Source organism: Cervus canadensis, chromosome 23 (genome assembly GCF_019320065.1).
Source record: "Cervus canadensis isolate Bull #8, Minnesota chromosome 23, ASM1932006v1, whole genome shotgun sequence".
In the NCBI taxonomy this organism is placed as follows: domain Eukaryota; kingdom Metazoa; phylum Chordata; class Mammalia; order Artiodactyla; family Cervidae; genus Cervus; species Cervus canadensis.
The window spans coordinates 54,427,224-54,446,708 of record NC_057408.1 but is presented as its reverse complement, the minus strand read 5'-3'; the positions used below and the strand labels follow the sequence as shown (position 1 = coordinate 54,446,708).

Here is a 19,485-nt window from a genome sequence, read left to right as displayed (position 1 = left end):
ATTGAAGAATCACCATACCAAATATTTTTCATGTTAATTACTTAAAGGAGAAATTTATCAACTAATAGATATTCCTCACTGTCCTGACTGATTGCTGGGTTTTTTCTCATGGTGTGAATCTACGTTTTGTAACTTCAGATACTAAAGCTGCCTGTGCTGGAGTCGTTACAGAAAACATGGCTACCATATTCCTCTTCTGCATCTGAGATCAGAATGGAGAAATCTACCTCTTGTAACCGCTTTGTGCCAAATTCCCCAGAGATGAACTGAAATAAGTCACATTCATGGATGAATATGCAATCAATTTGAAATTAAAAAATAACAATTACAACATCTATCCAAATGTGAATTTAAAGGCAATCCGATGACATTGCAAATTAAATACTGAATCACATCTGAAATTATAAACTAAATATTAAAGACAGTGAGTAATAAATTCCAAAAACCATGAGAATAGCCAAAGTATTCAGATTACTTCTTAACCTTAAATGCAAGTAAGAAACTTTAAAAATAAATGAAAGGTCTATAATCTAAGAGACTAGAAAAACTTGTCCAAGTCAACCAGAGAACGAATGAAAAAGCTAATTAAGATTAAATAAATTAATATAATTTATATTATATTAATTTAATTTAATAGCAAAAGTAGGCTTAATTAATTAAAAGTAGTGACTTTAAAAAAAAATATCACCCACACAGGCAAGTATTTACATTCTGATTGACATAAAAGACATAAATCTTAGGGAGAAAAAAGGAGTAATAGCCACCTATACAGAAAAATTTTAAATTATGCACCTAAATAAATAAATATATTATATATAACTATATATTTATGTAAACACACACACACACCAACATATACTGAACTGGATGTTTTGCTAGAACAAATATATATTATCAAATTCATACAAGTTGGGATTGAAAGGAATATAACCCCCAGACTCTACCCACTGAAAAATTAATCTAAGCATTATGGCTACAATAATGCCAGGCCTTGGCATAAAACTATACCTAACAGTTTTTACAGATTATATATTTACATCAAAGAATAACAAATTCCTCCGTTTGATCCTTGTAAAGAACACTGCATTGGCATTAATTCATGGAGTCCTCTTTCGAAATGAGATCTAGTCATTCTCCAGTATTTTGATGTGCCTTCTTCCTAATCATTCCAGGCTGGTGGGTCCACGGGCAGCTGTGGTTTCCTTACAATGCCAGCTGAAGTCCATTTCATCCGTTTGAAGAAATTGCTTCTTCTTGCCTTGAACCTGCAATTTTTCCCTGACACACAACTGTCTGGGCAGGTGATGACTTACCATGGAGCCACTCCTGGGAACAGCAAAACTCCATTCTTCATCCTGAGACCCATCTGACAGGGTACTACTGTTGAGAGAAGCACCATCCGGCTAAATGGAGAAATGAGAGCACGGTTCTTATTCAGGCAAATGCTTTCTATCATGTTTGTGTGTGCTCCACCACGTGTACATGTGTAGATACATGTGGCAATATACAAAGCTGTGACTGCGGGGGGTGGGGGGGGGACCGCAGCAGCCCCCAGGGATCGTCACCGTGAGCCACCCGAAGGCCTGGCCTTCTGGCAGACCCTGGCCCTTACAGCAGACCCTGCTATCACCTGCCACAAACTCCATCTTCCTGAACAATATCTTGGTTTTGTTCCAGGGAGCTAGATGTTAAACCAAAGAATTTGATTTCTGGGCTTCTTTGCAGCTAAAAGTGACCATGTGACAAATGTGGTCAATGAGGTACAATTTAAGTGTAATTTTACCAACAGTGTTTACAGAAAAGGTAAGTGTTTTCTGACTGAAAAGAGAAGGGTCAACTGCTACATGCTTCACGGGGTCTCCAGAGAGGATGCTGGATGCCAGATATGGATGGGTCTGTGCTGAGAGCATCACGTGGCTGCCCTGTCAGTCCTGGACCATCCCGCATAATCATCTCGTGAAACAAAGCAACTCCTACTTTCCTATTATATGCAGCCAAACACAAACTTGTCTAATCTTATTATGTTTTTACTATATTCTAAGACTTTTTTTTGCAATGATTAGAATTCAGTAGCAATAATACCAAAATGCTTTTTCATTTATAAACTTTGAAGGAGATTTTTGCTTTAATGTACAGTGGTATTACTGAAATTTAAGACATGACTATTCTTTTCTTTCATTGCAAAATCAAATATACTTGATAACTTATGAAGAGGCATGATGTTTTGTCTTTTAAAAAACTGTCACTCATCTTGATTGACCATATTTTCTGAATTTTCTATAGATGGTATGTGTTATTTTAAAAAATGAACAAAGGGCTCTTTTTTTCTTCAAAGGAACAAATAAAACACAAGAACTAGCACAAGAAATTTAAGTCACGATAGCAAACTCACCATCATCCAGCTCCCCTCTCACCCCAAATTACTAAAAATGATGGGAAAAAACACAAATTTTTAAAGGAACAGGTTTTTAACAGCACTGGAAACCAGCAAAGAATTCCAGAGCTGATAGACATTTCTAGATGAAAAGCAAACAGAAATCGTTGATAAAACAAAACCTCTAACTGAAAGCAGCATAAAAGAAAATTTTTCAGACAGGGAAGATAAAAACAACATGATGTACAAAGAGTAGGAAAGAGCCGCCGGCAGATAGTCAAGAGTTGTTTACAAACCAGGAATGAAGCAGTCAATCATTCCTTAAAATATAGACAGCCCCTAAATATAATCTGAGGAAAAAAACCCAAATTCACTCTAAATAAAATGAACTAACTACTTTCGGGTGGGTGGGCTCCTGGTTTGAGTACACTTGACCCTCTGTCTCCACAGGTTTTCCATTGGCAGATTCATCCAGTTCAGATGGATAGGTAACGTTTGAAATATTTGAAAAAACAAAAAACCCAGAAAGCTCCCAAAAGCTAAAACTTGAGTTTTGCACATGCCAGTAACCATTTCTATAGCATGGACATTGTAATAAGTATTACGAGTGATCTAGAGATGGTTTAGGGAAGGTGTGTGTAGGTCATATGCTAGTACCACATCATTTTATATAAGGGATTTGAGCACCCTTGGATTTTGGTATTCTAGGGGGTCCTGGAACCCATCCCCCAGGGATACTGAGGGAGGAGAGGTCTAAGAGAGAGGCAGCTCCGGAGACCACACAAGACATGGAGGGGAAATGGAGAAATGAAATCAGCTTTGCCCTTCATTAGTTTTGCATCTGGGGAGTGTTTACTAACCTACCTGACCCCTATATGCACTTTTATCCCTTTAAAGTTAAGTACACCCCAATCACTCTCAAAAACACACAATCAACAATTTTGGCCTTTTAAAAAAATCAATCTACATGGCTGCAGAGGAAGCATACAGCAATTTCCTACAGTAATCAGTCAAAAATCAATAAAGATTTGCATAATGACTGCAAAGAACTTTACGGACCCAGGGGCTGTGGTCCCCTGCGAGTATGCTGGCATCTTCTACTTTGTCGAGCACTTTCTGCTCTGTTTCCCTCTGGTGGGTCCTCCTACCCTCTTGCTGTGACGGGATTCTGATAGACAGGGATAGTATGAGGGAGGGTCTAGGAATCTGGACAGGAAGAAACACCCAGGACACACAGTCTTGGGGAGAAGCTCTCCCTGCACTGTAAACCAGGGGACACTTGCTGTCCCTCCCTCCCCACCCCAGGGTCCCCCTGGAGGTGTGCGCTTCCCTCATCAGATGGTCCTCTCACTTGGGCCAGACTCCACTGCCTGTCACTTACTGCTACATGTTCCAGAAACTAGCATGTTCTCCACACAAGATGTTTACATTTGGGAAATAACTGGGAAAAACTACATATCTGTTTCTTAGTTGATACTGAAAATACTGAAAAGAAATGTACATAGTAGTCTTAATTTTCTGTACAAGCTCACCCACAAGGACCAAGCTTTAGTTGACAGCATCCTTGCCTTAAAATACACATGTATTTAGTTTTTTAGTAAAAAAAAAGCTATTTATTCTAATTTATTTTCTCAGGATAACTTGCTTAAAATACACATTTAGATATTAGTTTCTTGTAAAGCAACTATACTCCAATATAAAATTAAATTAAGAAATTAGTTTATGTTGCTGGTGTTTCTGCCTATAGACGCTTTCTCCAAAAGACAGAATTTAGTTATTTTTGATTTATTGAATTATTCCTTGCTGAATTTAAGAGTTAAGGGTGATGGGGCTAAAGGTGGCTTGTTTGCCAACAACCTGAATGATGTTGTGTGTTTAGCAAAGAGAGCTGAGAGTACACATCATTTCTACTGTTACAAATGAATGTTCATGGTGGCATGATTCATAATGGCTCAAAACTACAACCAATCCATATGTCCATCATCAGATGAGCAGACACACCAACAGCAGTGTGTCTACACAATGGGTTATTGTGAGTGATACAGGGACTAAATTTCCAAGGCATGCAACAAGTGGATGAATCTTAAAATTCTTTTGTGTGTAAGAAGCCAGACACAAGAGTGCGTATTAATCCCAACAGGGCTGGCCTCTGGGGAGAAAGAGGACAGTGGGTGGGAAAAGGCCTGAGAGAAACATATAGGGTGTCTAGAATGTTCTCTGTTTTGACTGACTCTGATTACACAGGTAAAAACATTCTCAAAATGAACTGAATTATATACCTAGAATGCAGGCACTTGTTTTAAAATTACATATCAGTAAAAAAGATGCAGAAATAATCCCATTCCTCACAAATAATATAATTATCTTCAAGGGTCTATAGCTGCTATGAATCAAGAACCTACAGCTACCATGATGGGTAAATCACAGAGAAAAAAGTTGTTCTTGGGAAATAAGAATATGTTTGCAGAAATTTACAAAGAGTAAGAGAAGCTAAAAAAGGTAACAGAATCATGACCAAGAAAAAAAATTACTAACCTGGAACATAAAGACGAAGAAATCTGAGCAAAAGAGAGTAACGTGGGAGAAAACTTAGGATATTGAAATTCAATTCAAGCAAAGCAAGAACCATCTAATATGTGTTTGCTGACCCTCTTGTGAATTTAAGGATTAAATCCATATGCTATGGTGGCAGCATGGAAGAAAAAAGTCAGAAGTTCACTCTAAGGTTGGCACTGCAGTGCACTGTAGTTGGACCAGTTTGGTTTACCCACCATTAGCTGCTTCTTTGTGATTAAAACAAACTCCTACTTGTTTAAATCAAGGTTTCTTAGATTTTCTTTTCTATAAAGCAAACACAGATGTAAATGATCATTTTTAACAGATGGTATGATTGTATTTTGCAGTGAATTATAAATCAATAGCAAATGTAGCTATTTGATTTTTACTTAAGGCACTGGAAATAAACCAGGCCGACTACTTTGCCTTCTGCATTAACTAACACCTCAAATGACTAATTCATTTGTGTCAACTACACATAAGGAAAATGTTTTCTCTTATCTATACGAATGATTTGTAGTTTGTGAGGATTGTAGATTGGGTTGTAAGCCTTTTTGTAAATAAATCTTTTGTAAAGGCCTAGACTTAGTGGCATTTATGATTTAGAGTCAAGACTCAACCTCATATAATATATAGACAATAGGCAATTATATATATTATAATAGACAATTCCTTTACTGTAGGTAGTTTATTGCAAAACCAACACGTTGGACATTAACAAAATCATGAAATATTATATGGACTCTTCAGATGATCAATCCTTTCTTTCCTAAAACCTAGTAGCATCAATAAACATAACTGAAAAAAAGAAAACAGTCACACCACCCATACCGTCTCAGCAGGGAGGAGGGAACCTTCTGGGAGTCCTTAGGGGAGGGAATATGAGGATGGAAGAGGTAAAGACAAAATGAAGAATACAAGTTTCACCAAGGGAGAGAAAAGATAGCTCAGGATAGAAGTACACGTAAAAACAGATGTGAGAGAAGGCTCTGGCTAAACCGTGAATAAAGCAACCTTCCTTGTCTATACACTGACAGATGCTGGATCTTTCTCCCAGGGCTTGCCTGATGTCTGCTCCAGGTAACTGGGGGGTGGAGTGTCGGGGTGGGGAGTGGCTCTGGGGAAATGAGGCGGTGGGGGAGGAAGGGAGCCCTGGACACCTGGGGTGAAGAGTGCACTCAGAAGTAAGGTGCCCAGTGTTCGCCCTGCACTGGGGAAACACGTGCTGCTGGCCCAGGACTTGACATCCATATCCAGTGAACCTGGGACCCAATGGAACCAACGCTCATAGGAGAATGTTTTAAAATGAGAAAAATGTAAAGGGACTAAACCCGTCCTAAAGAAATGCCTACCCTCATTGGTTTTCTGGTTCTGTGTCTGTTTTAATAGAGCATGTAGTTATTTGTGGCTGTAACTATTAAACTCAGGTTCACTTACTGCTGAATGGCTTCCTCCAAATAAAGGCAGACCGGCGTGCTGACAGCCGTGCGTGTCCAGCGGCCTTAATTACGCTGCCCTGTGCTGAGGTTTCGTGCGGTTGTCTTGAAGGCCCGGCCGCCTGTCTCATCCCTCCCCCTGTCCTCCTCTATCACTTACCAAGGGGCCGCTCGCTTTGATGATTCCTGGCAGCGCTTTTCCTTCCTGGGCGTCATCCAGCTCGCTAGCATGGCTGTCACAGGTATCACCTGGCTAAGGAGAGAAGTGAAGTCATTTTTATCCAGGCACGTCTTTCCCAATCAGGGCTTCCCAGGTGGCGCAAGTGATAAAGAAGCTGCCTGCCAGTGGAGGAGACTTCACAGAGGTGGGTTCGATCCCTGGCTTGAGAAGATCCCCTGGAGGAAGGCATGGCAACCCACTTCAGTATTCTTACCCAGAGAATCCCCATGGACAGAGGAGCCTGGAGGGCTACAGTCCACAGGGTCTCAAAGAGGTGGACATGACTGAAGTGACTTAGCATGCACACACATCTTTCCCAGTGTGATGGTTTACTCAATTACACATTACACTAGAATCGTTTTAAAGGCTCAGCCCTGTGCAGATACAGAATTAAGGACTAAAATGTAATGGTAAGAGCATTCACCATTTCCTCCGAAAGGATGCTGATCCTCGTGTCGTGCACTGGAACAGAAATGAGTCTCAAAAGCAGACACCGCTACCTGCCTGCCAAAACTTGCTTTGCTTTTCTCCTCTAACATACAAATATCATGATCTTGCTATAGGATGCTGTGTGTCTGTCTACAAGGACTAAGTGTGATCCTGTGATGGTTCAGTCCAGTGTGATTTTGGTTAAAACGCTACTAGGGAGAACAGCTGGGAAGGCTAGCGTTCTCTTGCTGACGGGGACAGAATCAAGCTGACTGATGCTTCTTCCAGGATGTGGACATGACACGTGTGATGCCCAGACATCCCACAAGCATTAAATATTAGCCTGCATGCTACATGGAGCACATTGGAAAGATTAAAAAATTGGTAGGTCCATGAGAGAGGTATTAGTCATACCAGCCTCAGAGTCCTTATTCTGTAAGGAAAACAAACCTCTAATTGTCTAAGTCAGGAAGCTTACTGATAAAACTATGCTACTTAAAAGTCAGACTTTATGACTATATTTTGGAATGATTTACAAATCAAAAGCAAGAGCATTCAGTGCTCTTTCAATTATGAAACTAGAAAAACATTAGACCGATTATCTCACAAATACATATGACTGAGCCAAATATTTCATTCCCATTCTCTGAGATTTGGAAAGGCTCTGATTTTTCACTACGGAACTATGTAGCAAATGTATTTGAGATTATTCCAACTATAACGCACTGCTCTGTAGGCCTTGAGTATATGCTCTAAGATTTTTTAGCAGCATTTGTGATACAATGGCAAATTTCCCAAAATAAGATGCAAATATTCTATCCATGATTAAAACAATGCTTTGCAAAATTAAACATGCTGGGTATTAATAAAATAAACTTTCACATGAGACCTTAGAAACTTCTTTTTCCGTATTTTCTAACTTTCCCCCAGTGTGTATGTATGCTATTCACGTGAAGAATACACGTCTCTTTGGAAGTGGAACCAATGCTAAAAAGCAGTACAAGAAAACTTAGGTCAGGATGGAGAACAGAAAGTGAACCACTCCCAAGAGAGAAAGGGCGTATTTTTGTAAGTACAGCTCCAAAGGGCACTGAAAACCAACAAAGTATTCTCCTAACAGATGAAAAATTGTTAGAAATTCCTGGAAAGTGAAAAATAATTTGCTTCATAATCATAGAGAAATTCTCAGCCTAAGAAGATCATAAGACAACACTGCTGGCAAAGAAAGGGCAAATCCACAAAAAACAGACAAACGAACAACCAAACTTAGACTGATAATTACACAGGACAGAAGAGGCTCCAGGGTGACAGCCAGGAAACTTCAGTGTCAAGTGTTTCCTCAGTGAAGGGGCCGAAGACCTCCTGACAGCCCCCTTTACACTGAGCAGCAGGTAGAAGCCAGACATAAACCCGAGGAAAGCCTTCTGGATGAAGTGAACCACTGGCCTAAGAAAGAGGCCGAGTGTTGGGACCATGACAGACCTCAATATCAGGTCACTCTGGACCTTCATGAAAGATATGGGTGGGAAAGTAAAAGGAAAACATGAATTTTATCTGGGAATGATGTCATCTGTTACCTTCCCTTTGGCACTGAAGGTGTGTGCATGCGTGTATTTATCTGTGTGTGTATACATGTCTACACATACACACATACACAGACTCATCCATGTATGCTGTTAAAATAACGTCCCTTCACAGACTGTTCACACACCTTACTGATTTACAAAGGGCCCAAAGTCAGCCCTCTTAGTCAATAAAGAGCTCTTTGGGAAAACATCTATATAATGGCAGAGAAAGCATACAGCAAAGACATGTCCTAAAAGTCACCAACTAAGCAATCCAGCCAATCACCAACAATCATCAGTCACTGGAGAAAAATCAACACTATAAAAAAGTTAGCCATGGAGAAAAATCAACATTTTGGGGAAAAAAGCAGCACACAGATAATGGCAAACATTCTGGGAGAAAGAGATAATCGAGGGAAGAGAAAAAGGCTTATGATGATGTAACAATTTCAGAGAGATTTGAGAGACTACTGCAATCATCCTTCAGGACTGCCTATAACAAGGAAGGGTAAATCAGTGCAAAAAGCAGGAATTCTTATGAATTAACAGGATGATTGCTGAATTTAAAAATCAACAGGGACCCAATTATAACCACTCTTGACAAAAATTAGAAATAGGTTTCCACAGGATGATGTGGACAAAATCTGCTAGCATACAGAACAAATGGACAAAAAGACACGGGAAATGTAAGAGACAATTTAAGAGCTTTGTGAATTTAATGCAAGAAACGAAAAAGAAGAAAAGGGAAAATGGAGATAATCTGGAAGGGACAAGGGGCTGGCCTGTAAAGTACGGACAGTGTCCCACATAAGACACATGTAAGGGGAAAGGAAACTGCAGAGAATCTAAACATCATTGTCACCATCATCTTCATCAGATCAAGAATGGCACAGGGGTCACTCCTCAACAAACACAGAACCCGTCTCCCTCTGCTGAGAAGGATAATAAAGAGCTAAGGAGCAGGAAACATAGACGCACAAGAGAAGCAAGTTTCTCCCTGTAGATTTTTGCTGCCAGGAGGCCACGTGGAGACAGATGTCAGTAACCCATGTCCTTCTCAGGGTGAAGGGTGTGCTCAGTAAGAGGATCCAGCCTCATGCCAGGAGGTACAGACTACAGCTTGCGAGTCATTTCTTTTGCTAAAATAGCCTCAGTGGCAGTTCTGAACTCCGATTAGCACTCTGAAACTCTACTAACCTGGGTGAGGTGGGCTCTAGGGAAGCACATATACCTCCTATGCGTGACTGTGTGTTTTTCCCACTTACTGTGACACTTTCCAGAGGCTGAAGTGCTGTGTCCCCACGATAGATTTACATTTAGAAAATAACTGAAATGTCAAAATATTTCTTATGGTGAGAATTAAATTAACTCTGAAGGATTCAAAGAAGGTAGCCTAAAATTTTCCACTGCGCACTCGGCAGAGAGAACAATGGCTCAGCTGACGGCCTCCCCCAGTCCTGACTCTCAGCAGCCGCAGCTGTGGTTGTTTTTGTCACTGTAGGTACGAGGAGGCCACGTTGCTGTTTGTGGATTTAACTATTTAATCATTCATTCCTGAGTCTGAGACCCTTTTTTTCTTCCTTGTTACAAGATAAGTAAGTTTTTTTTTTTTCCTTCAAAAATTTTCCAGGTTGCCTTGAAGTAACCACTTCTCCTGACCCCCGGGTGCTCGCACCCCTCTCTTTGTCTTACCAGCTGACCATTTCTGCAGGGGACCATTGGCATCCTTCCTTCATCCGGGCCCACATCCAGAAGAGGAGCTGGGACACAACAAAAATCATCTGGCTATTGAGAAAAACAGAGAGCATTTTTATTCAGGCACGTTTTCCCAGGGGTCACAGTGCTTTCAATCACGCATTATGCATACAATGTGCACGTCCATCCAGACTTGGGGAGACGCCCACAGATACGACTGCTTGTGCACCCAGCACTGCATGTGGCCACCTGGCAGCCAGTCCCGGGACCTCACCACACGCCAGGTGCAGTGACAGACACTGGTCTCTGTGGAAGACACTGTAAACTAACCTCCTGCCCCAAACCCAGTTGCCTGTCTTCCTTAATAGGGTCTTGATTTTTTTTTTTTTCCAGGAATGTTTGTGTACAATTAGAAAGTATTAATTTCCCAGGCTCTCTTGTAGCTAAGAGTGATCATATAATGTTTCCAGGCCATGAGAGGTAACTGTAATTCTACCAAGTAAGATTTCTGGGAAACTGAAGTCAGAGAGAGAGACACAGTCAGGAGGTACAAGCACCAGGAGCTGCCAGGAACATGGATGTGGTTGTCAGGAGTGGCCCAGCCCCCTTGGTATGCAGAAGGATGAAGGCCATGTGTGAAAGACACAATACAAAGAAGGAAGGAAGCTTGATCTACGCTAAAGCGAAGGAACACTCCTTTCAGCTTCCTCATTTGTGCTTGTATAACTCCCGGGTTTTCTGTGCCATGCAGTCAAGCATGTATATGTGATATAATCATGTTTTTTCCAAAAAGAACTGTATGCTTATATTTATACAGTTAACTGTGAGTTAGTCCCACCTTTAACTGTTTATCAGTTATGAAATTGAAAATAGATTCGGTTGACTGTTTTGCTCAGTGAAATGTATTACTGGAGGTAATAACTGATTCACAGCTTCTGAATATTAGAAAAACTCTGTTTGGGCTCATGATGAAATGGATTTGAGATCTTGCACTATGTACCCAAAGGGTGACTTGGTATCTGTGATTTAGTGTGTAAGAGTTCTACTAAAACAAGGCTTAAATAGTCTATTCTTTTAGAAAAGAATTTCACTGAAAATTATATTTATTGACTAGTCAATTAAATTATAAAATTCTATTTGGGCCCATGGAAATACTCATGTTTTTCCTTGCTTGTCCCTATTTTCTAAATTTCCATTAAAGACTATGTATTACTTTTATAATAAGGAAAAAAGCACATTTTTTGGAAGAAACACATACTACTGAGAAATCGACATAAGAAACTTGGATCAAGATGGCATATTCTCCTGCCCCTGCAAATCCCTCAACATGTCAGAGTTACTTTTCTCAAAGAGTAGATCTAGAAACCACGAAACATTTCCATTAGTAGAACAGAAATTGCTGGATGTTCCTGGAAGATAAAAAGCAAGCAAGAATGGTTTGATAAGGGCAGAGAAAAACTTGGGCCTGAAAAAAAAGGTACAAGAGAAAAACACGTGGAAGGTCAATGCCGATCGAGAAAAAGCACATCTCCAGAATGAAAATTTAATGAGCAGGAAGGCATCACCTAATTCAGAAGACAACAGCCATTTAGGAGAAGAGCAGGTAGCAGCTAAATGTATTCAGGATTCAACTTAACTGTCCCTGTGGTGACAGACTGACCATCTTCTTCCACCTGCGACCACTCGGCCTGCCTCACTCCCCACCGTCTCTAGAGCTGGGGCTCTAGCAGCAAGACTGGGTGCAGAGAAGAAGGAGGTGCACAGGAGGAAGGCCCCGGGCCACTCCCCTGGTCCACCAGGAATGTGGTCATCTCTCTGCCTTTGCTGGAGTTAAATACTGAACCGTTTACTGCACTTATAAGCTATGGAAAAATAAGAAAAATAAGACTGTTCATAACACTTGAACCCCAGTGGGAAAGTGCCCACATTATAATTCCCTTCAAGGTCCAAGTGAAAGGAGAAGCACTGTTTCTATGTGGCTATAGTGTAAAGTTTTAGGAAACCTAGAGAGGCTAGTTACGCATTTTTCTTGAATAGCTGGGGGATTCAAGAGAAGCTACAGATATTTCTACATTTTGCAGTTTGCCAGGGAAGAGGAATTGATGCTTTTGAACTTTGGTGCTGCAGAAGACTCTTGAGAGTCCCTTGGCCTGCAAGATCAAACCAGTCAATCCTAAAGGAAATCAACCCTGAATATTCATGGGAAGGACTGATGCTGAAGCTCCAATACTTTGGCCACCTGATGCGAACAGTCGGCTCACTGGAAAAGACCCTGATGCTGGGAAAGGCTGAAGGCAAAAGGAGAAGGGGGCAGCAGAGGATGAGATGGTCAGATACCACAACCAACTCAAGGGACATGAATTGGAGCAAACTCTGGGAGATGGTGAAGGACAGGGGAGCCTGGCGTGCTGCAATCCATGGAGTCACAAACAGTCAGACATGAGTAAACAATGACAGCAAGGGAAAATGAAAAATCTTAGTCTGAAGTAGCCAGAAACAGAAATGGGGAAAGAATGCATGTAGGCCAAGTTCTTAGTACTCGCTTAAGATGATGTGGGCGATAACTGGAAAATGACACTGGAAATTTAAACCTGAAGGGCAAACCTTTCCTTTGATAGGCATCTAGTCCAGGACTTGTGTGTATGGAGCCTGGCCTCAAGTTGTAGGCATTGCCTGTACCCAGTTCCAGCTGGAGACAATCTCTCCTTCCAGGAAGACACAGGTTTCAACCAGGCTGAAAGTTCAAACAGCACAGAACTCAGAATGCCTTCCCTCATTCTGCTATAACTCATTATACATGGCAGAAGATTCTAGAACTGTAACCAATATAATGGCTACAAGCCATATGTGACAATTTAGGTTTATTTTCAATTTTCAATTATGATGAAACACAGTTAAAATTTTCATTCCTTACTTACACTAGCTACGTTTCAAGTGCTGATGCCACATGTGGCTGGGGCTATCACACTGGAGAGCACAGAAATGGGTCGTTTCCACTACTTCAGACAGTTCTAAGAATTGGATAAAGAAGGCTGATTGCCAAAGAACTGATGCTTTCAAACTGTAGTGCTGGAGAAGATTCTTGAGGTTCCCTTGGACAGCAAGGACAGCAAACCATTCAATCCTAAAGGAAATCAATCCTGAATATTCATTGGAAGGACTGATGCTGAAGCTCCAATACTTTGGCCACCTGATGAGAAGAGCTAACTCATTGGAAAAGACCCTGATGTTGGGAAAGATTGACGACTGGAGCAGAAGGGGATGACAGAAGATGAGATGGTTGGATGGGCTCACCAACTCAATGGACATGAGTTTGAACAAACTCCAGGAGATAGTGAAGGGCAGGGAAGCCTGGCGTGTTGCAGTCCATGGGGTTGCAAAGAGTCGGACATGACTGAGCAACTCAACAACAACAACAAAGACAGGTCTAAAGGCCAGGATTCTTCCAGGATGTTGTAAACACACAGGCAAAGCTTAACTCTGTAGACGTGAGCTGCTTTGGCAACACCCCACTCTGGTTAATGTATCTAAGAGAAGACCTGACTGACACACAACCTGTTTTCAAATTAGAGACTGTTTTCAGTTATGCCAGCTACCCAATATCCTTGAAGTTTTAATTTATGTCATTACTGATATCACAAGTAAGCAGATAAGAAACCTAAATCAAAGTGATTAACTAACTGGCCTTAGCCAACTTTATCTGTGCCTGCAGCAGAGTATCAATTTCCCCTTTTCCTATATATGAATCCTAGGTCCATGAATCCTATCTGCATAGAACCTGATATAAGAATTGCACAGAGGGACTTCCCTTGTGATCCAGGGGTTAAGAATCCACCTTCCAATGCAGGGAAGGTGGGTTCGATCCCTGGTTGGGAAACTAAAATCCCACATGCTCTGGGGCAACTAAGCCCATGAGCCGCAACTACTGAGTCCTGTGTGCCTCAGCTAGAGAAAAAGACCATGCACTGCAACTCAGAGTTACATGCTATAACTAAGACCCAACACAGCCAAAAATAAATGATAAAGAAATATTTTTTTAAAAAAGAATTGCACAGTGGACGTATCCAATAATTATCTGTTGCATCAATGATGCAATAAATGGATGAATGAAGTAGATCAGATCTAGCAGTGAAACGACCACAGAAATAGGAGGACGTGACTCACAGCCTTGCAAGTAAAACTGTGGCCCTGGAACTGCCAAGGGTGAGGTGGAATTTCAACCAGCCATGGCTCAGAAAACATGTGAGGTGCCCCTGATTTTTTTTGAATCATTCTCTGGCCCACTTGATTAATGCTGTATCTCACTTTTTACCATTTTAATTTCTTTGAACATAAAGGGTACCCTAACCACTCTCCCATCCCCACCCTCAATTAAAGCAAATCACCCAGACGTGCTCATGAGGCTTGGGCCCACTTCTTCAGGAGTGCATTGCCTGTCCACAGAGCTTCCAGTCAGCACTCAGATTTAAGTAAAGGCTCCCTGGAACCCTCCCACAAAGACGCACTCCATTACCAAAGAAGTTATCCTCCAACTTCAAAAGAAGGGAATAAATTTTGTGTGCAGGGAGCCAGCTGCATAGGAAATAAGAAATAGTCACTTAAGTTTATAAAATCTTGCATGTTGCTGTCTGCTTCAGCTTTCTCTTTTAAAGCTAGAGGATGACTATGAACTGTCCTGGTATTTTTTCCATATTCTCCTCTGCTCCCCTAAACATATCTTTTGAGCCCTGTCCATTACTTACAGGAGATTCGCTGGCTCCGAAGATGTCTCTGACATCCCTGACAGATTGCTTGTTCTTTTTTCTCAAGGTTTGTGTGTAAGTATTGTATCTCTTCTTCACTGCAGCTGCCTGGGTTCGAGTCAAAGTAGAGAGCAAGGCTTTGCCATCTTCCTCCTCATCACCCGAGATCAGGGTTGATAAACCCACGTCTTGCAACCACTCCGCTTCAAGTTCTCCTTCTGTAAAATGAAGTTGCCAAAAGAAGGTGAGAATATTCTGTGATTGGATGACGCGTGTATCTGTAAGTCTGTACACATCAGTGAGTAAGAAAAATCAGTAAACGATATAAGAAGACCATCCTGGACTCTGAGGACATTATGCCAAGTGAAGTAAGTGAGACTGAGGAAGACAAACACCACACAGCATACGATCTCATTACACGTGGAGTTTAAGGACAAAACGAAGCAAAAAGCCCAAGAGCACAAATACGGAGAATAGACGGTGTGCTCAGCAGAGGCAAGGAATCGGGGTGGGCAAGATGGGTAAAGATGGTCCAAAGGTACACACTTCCAGTTATAAAATAAGTAAGTCAAGAGGATGTAATGCACAGCATGGTGACCATATTTAATAACACTCTATTGAGTATTTGCAAATTGTTAGGAGAGTAGGATCTTCAAAGTGCTTACCACAAGAAAAACAATTTTGTAACGATTTGTGACAATGGATATTGACTACACTTACTTTGGTGACTGTTTCACAACCGTATATGTATTCAAATATCCAATCATTATGTTGTATACCTGAAACTAATATAATGGGAATAGAAGGCCATTGATAAAGAACATCTATAAAAACTTAACAGTTACAACCATTTTTCGTGGTGAATATTGAACCCTTCCCCTGCAAAACCGGGATCACAGCAAGGATATAAACTGTCATCACTTACTTTCATTCAACTTATATGGAGGCCTTACTGGTATGATAAGGCAAGATTAAAAAAATTAAAAACATAGAAGCCAGAAAGGAAAGAGTAAAAACTGTCTCTATTCCCCAAAAATCTCTTTGTTTATTTAGAAAATCCTAAGACATTTAGTAGTAGACAACTACTGGTAAGTGAATTTAGAAAGATAATGAAATAAAAGGTCATGTTACAAAAATCAATTGTACTTTTGCATAAGGAGCAAACAAGAGAGAAATGAGAAAGGAGCGAGAACAAAAGAGAGACACCCATTTAAAAGATCCCACAAGGACTTTCCTGGTGATCCAGTGGTTAAGAATCCACCTGCCAATGCAGGGGATACAGGTTTGATCCCTAACCTGGGACGATCCCACAAGCTGTGGAGCAACTAAGTCCATGGACCACAACTTCCTAGCTTGTGCTCTAGAGCCCAGGAGCCACATACGCTGAGCCCACACACCCCAGAGCCTGTGCTCTGTTGCAAGAGAAGCTACTGCAACAAGAAAAGAGCCCCCAGTTACGGAAACTAGAGAAACCTATGCGCAGCAATGATGATCCAGGGCAGCCCCAAACCAATCAATCAATACTTGCACTTTCAAAAAACAAAAGGCAAAAGATTTATATGATAGTAAGAGAAACCAAAGTATAAGCAGAAATAAAATTGCTTCTACCAATAAAACATAAATAAACAAAAATTTAAAAAACCCACTAAGAATATGAATAGGCAAGCCACAGATGGTGAGAAAGTATTTACAATACATATATTCGACAAAAGATGAATCCAGAATACACGATGAATTCATACAAAGCAATAATAGAAAGATAATTTTTAAAAATAGTCAAAAGATTTTACAAAGCCAGATAGACAAATGGAGGAGAATAAGCACTAGAAAAAGTGTTTGACATCATTAGTCATCAGTGAAATGTAATTACAACCACAGTGAGATACCTCTACATGTTGCTAGAACCATTCAAGTCAACAAGTCTTAAAGCATCAAAATGTTCAAGGACATGAAGCAACTAGACTTGTTGTCAGACACTGCAGGGAGGAATGTGAAATGGTACAGCTGCATTGGAAAAAGAGTGGCAGTTTCTTATGTACATAATTACACATATTCTATGAAAAATGCATACATCCAAGAGAAATAAAAATACATCTCCACCAAAAGACTTTCACAAAATTGTTCACAGCAGCCTTATTCCTAATGGCCAAAGCTGTTAACAATCCACAAGTTCACTAACAGTTAAATGAACAGACAAATTATGGCATATTCATACAACAGAATATTGCCATTATGGGTCGAACTGGGTCCCTGGAAGATACGTGGAAGTTCTAACCACCAATTCGGGTGAATGTAAACTTCTTTGGAAATAGAGTCTTTGCAGGTGTAATGAGGATCTAAGCTGAAATGAGGTCATACTGGAGTAGAGTGGGTCCTTTATCCAATCTCTCTCTCTAGTTGCTCAGTCATGTCCAACTCTTTGCGATCCCGTGGGCTGTAGCCTGCCAGGCTCCTCTGTCTACGGAACTCTCCAGGCAAGAATATTGGAGTGGGTAGCCTATCTCTTCTCTAGGGGATCTTCCCAACACAGGGATCAAACCCAGGTCCCCCGCATTGCAGGAGTATTCTTTACCATCCGAGTCACCAGGGAAGCCCATTTTGTACTGGACTATACCAAGGGAACATTTCATGCAAAGATGGGTTCCATAAAGGAGAGAAATGGTATGGACCTAACAGAAGCAGAAGATATTAAGAAAAGGTGGCAAGAATACACAGAAGAACTGTACAAAAAGGATCTTCACGACCCAGATAATCAAGATGGTGTGATCACTCACCTAGAGCCAGACATCCTGGAATGTGAAATCAGGTGGGCCTTAGAAAGCATCACTACGAACAAAGCTAGTGGAGGTGATGGAATTCCAGTTGAGCTATTTCAAATCCTGAAAGATGATGCTGTGAAAGTGCTGCACTCAATATGCCAGCAAATTTGGAAAACTCAGCAGTGGCCACAGGACTGGAAAAGGTCCATTTTCATTCCAACCCCAAGGAAAGGCAATGCCAAAGAATGTTCAAACTACTGCACAATTGCACTCATCTCACATGCTAGTAAAGTAATGCTCAAAATTCTCCAAGCAAGGCTTCAGCAATACATGAACCACGAACTTCCAGATGTTCTAGCTGGTTTTAGAAAAGGCAGAGGAACCAGAGATCAAATTGCCAACATCCGCTGGATCATGGAAAAAGCAAGAGAGTTCCAGAAAAACATCTATTTCTGCTTTATTGACTATGCCAAAGCCTTTGACTATGTGGATCACAATAAACTGTGGAAAATTCTGAAAGAGATGGGCACACCAGACCACCTGACCCACCTCTTTAGAAACCTATATGCAGGTCAGGAAGCAACAGTTAGAACTGGACATGGACCAACAGATTGGTTCCAAATAGGAAAAGGAGTATATCAAGGCTATATATTGTCACCATGCTTATTTAACTTATATGAAGAGTACATCATGAGAAACGCTCATGATGTCGGAAGTCGGAAAGTTGGAAGAAGCACAAGCTGGAATCAAGTTTGCCAGGAGAAATATCAATAACATCAGATATGCAGATGACACCACCCTTATGGCAGAAAGTGAAGAGGAACTAAAAAGCCTCCTGATGAAGGTGAAAGAGGAGAGTGAAAAAGTTGGCTGAAAGCTCAACATTCAGAAAACTAAGATCATGGCATCTGGTCCCATCACTTCATGGGAAATAGATGGAGAAACAGTGGAGACAGTGGCTGACTTTACTTTTTGGACTCCAAAATCACTGCAGATGGTGATTGTAGCCATGAAATTAAAAGATGCTTACTCCTTGGAAGGAAAGTTATGACCAACCTAGACAATGTTTTAAAAAGCAGAGACATTCCTTTGCCAACAAAGGTCTGTCTAGTCAAGGCTATGGTTTTTCCAGTGGTCATGTATGGGTGTGAGAGCTGGACTGTGAAGAAAGCTGAGTGCTGAAGAATTGATGCTTTTGAACTGTGGTGTTGGAGAAGACTCTTAAGAGTCCCTTGAACTGCAAGGAGATCCAACCAGTCCATCCTAGAGGAGATCAGTTCTGGGTGTTCATTGGAAGGACTGATGCTGAAGCTGAAACTCCAATACTTTGTCCACCTCATGCAAAGAGTTGACTCATTGGAAAAGACCCTGATGCTAGGAGCGATTGGGGGCAGGAGGAGAAGGGGACGACAGAGGATGAGATGGCTGGATGGCATCACCGACTCGATGGACATGAGTTTGAGTAAACTCTGGGAGTTGGTGATGGATAGGGAGGCCTGGCATGCTGCGATTCATCGGGTTGCAAAAAGTCGGACACGACTGAGCGGCTGAACTGAACTGATAGCCAATTAACAATGTTGTAACAGTTTCAGGTAGATAGCAAAGGGACTCAGTCATGTACATCCATGTATTCATTCTTCCCCAAACCCCCCTCCCATCCAGGCTGCCACATAACACTGAGCAGAGTTCCCTGTGCTATAAAATAGGTC

The 19,485-nt window shown here is 41.1% G+C and overlaps 1 protein-coding gene across 5 annotated transcripts in view; it reads right to left on the bottom strand.

The window, feature by feature from the left end:
* Positions 1-19,485, bottom strand: part of ARHGAP28 (Rho GTPase activating protein 28) — a 136,003-nt gene that overhangs the window by 37,703 nt on the left and 78,815 nt on the right. For 3 of the 5 annotated variants that reach the window (XM_043444443.1, XM_043444445.1, XM_043444446.1), the window contains exons 3-6: positions 15,018-15,235; positions 10,273-10,365; positions 6,527-6,619; positions 1,314-1,403 (exon numbers count right to left, since the gene is read on the bottom strand). In XM_043444443.1, the coding sequence (XP_043300378.1) occupies positions 1,314-1,403; positions 6,527-6,619; positions 10,273-10,365; positions 15,018-15,235 (494 nt within the window). The remainder of the gene's footprint in view (positions 1-1,313; positions 1,404-6,526; positions 6,620-10,272; positions 10,366-15,017; positions 15,236-19,485) is intronic. The other 2 variants (XM_043444444.1, XM_043444447.1) reach the window with 1 other exon arrangement.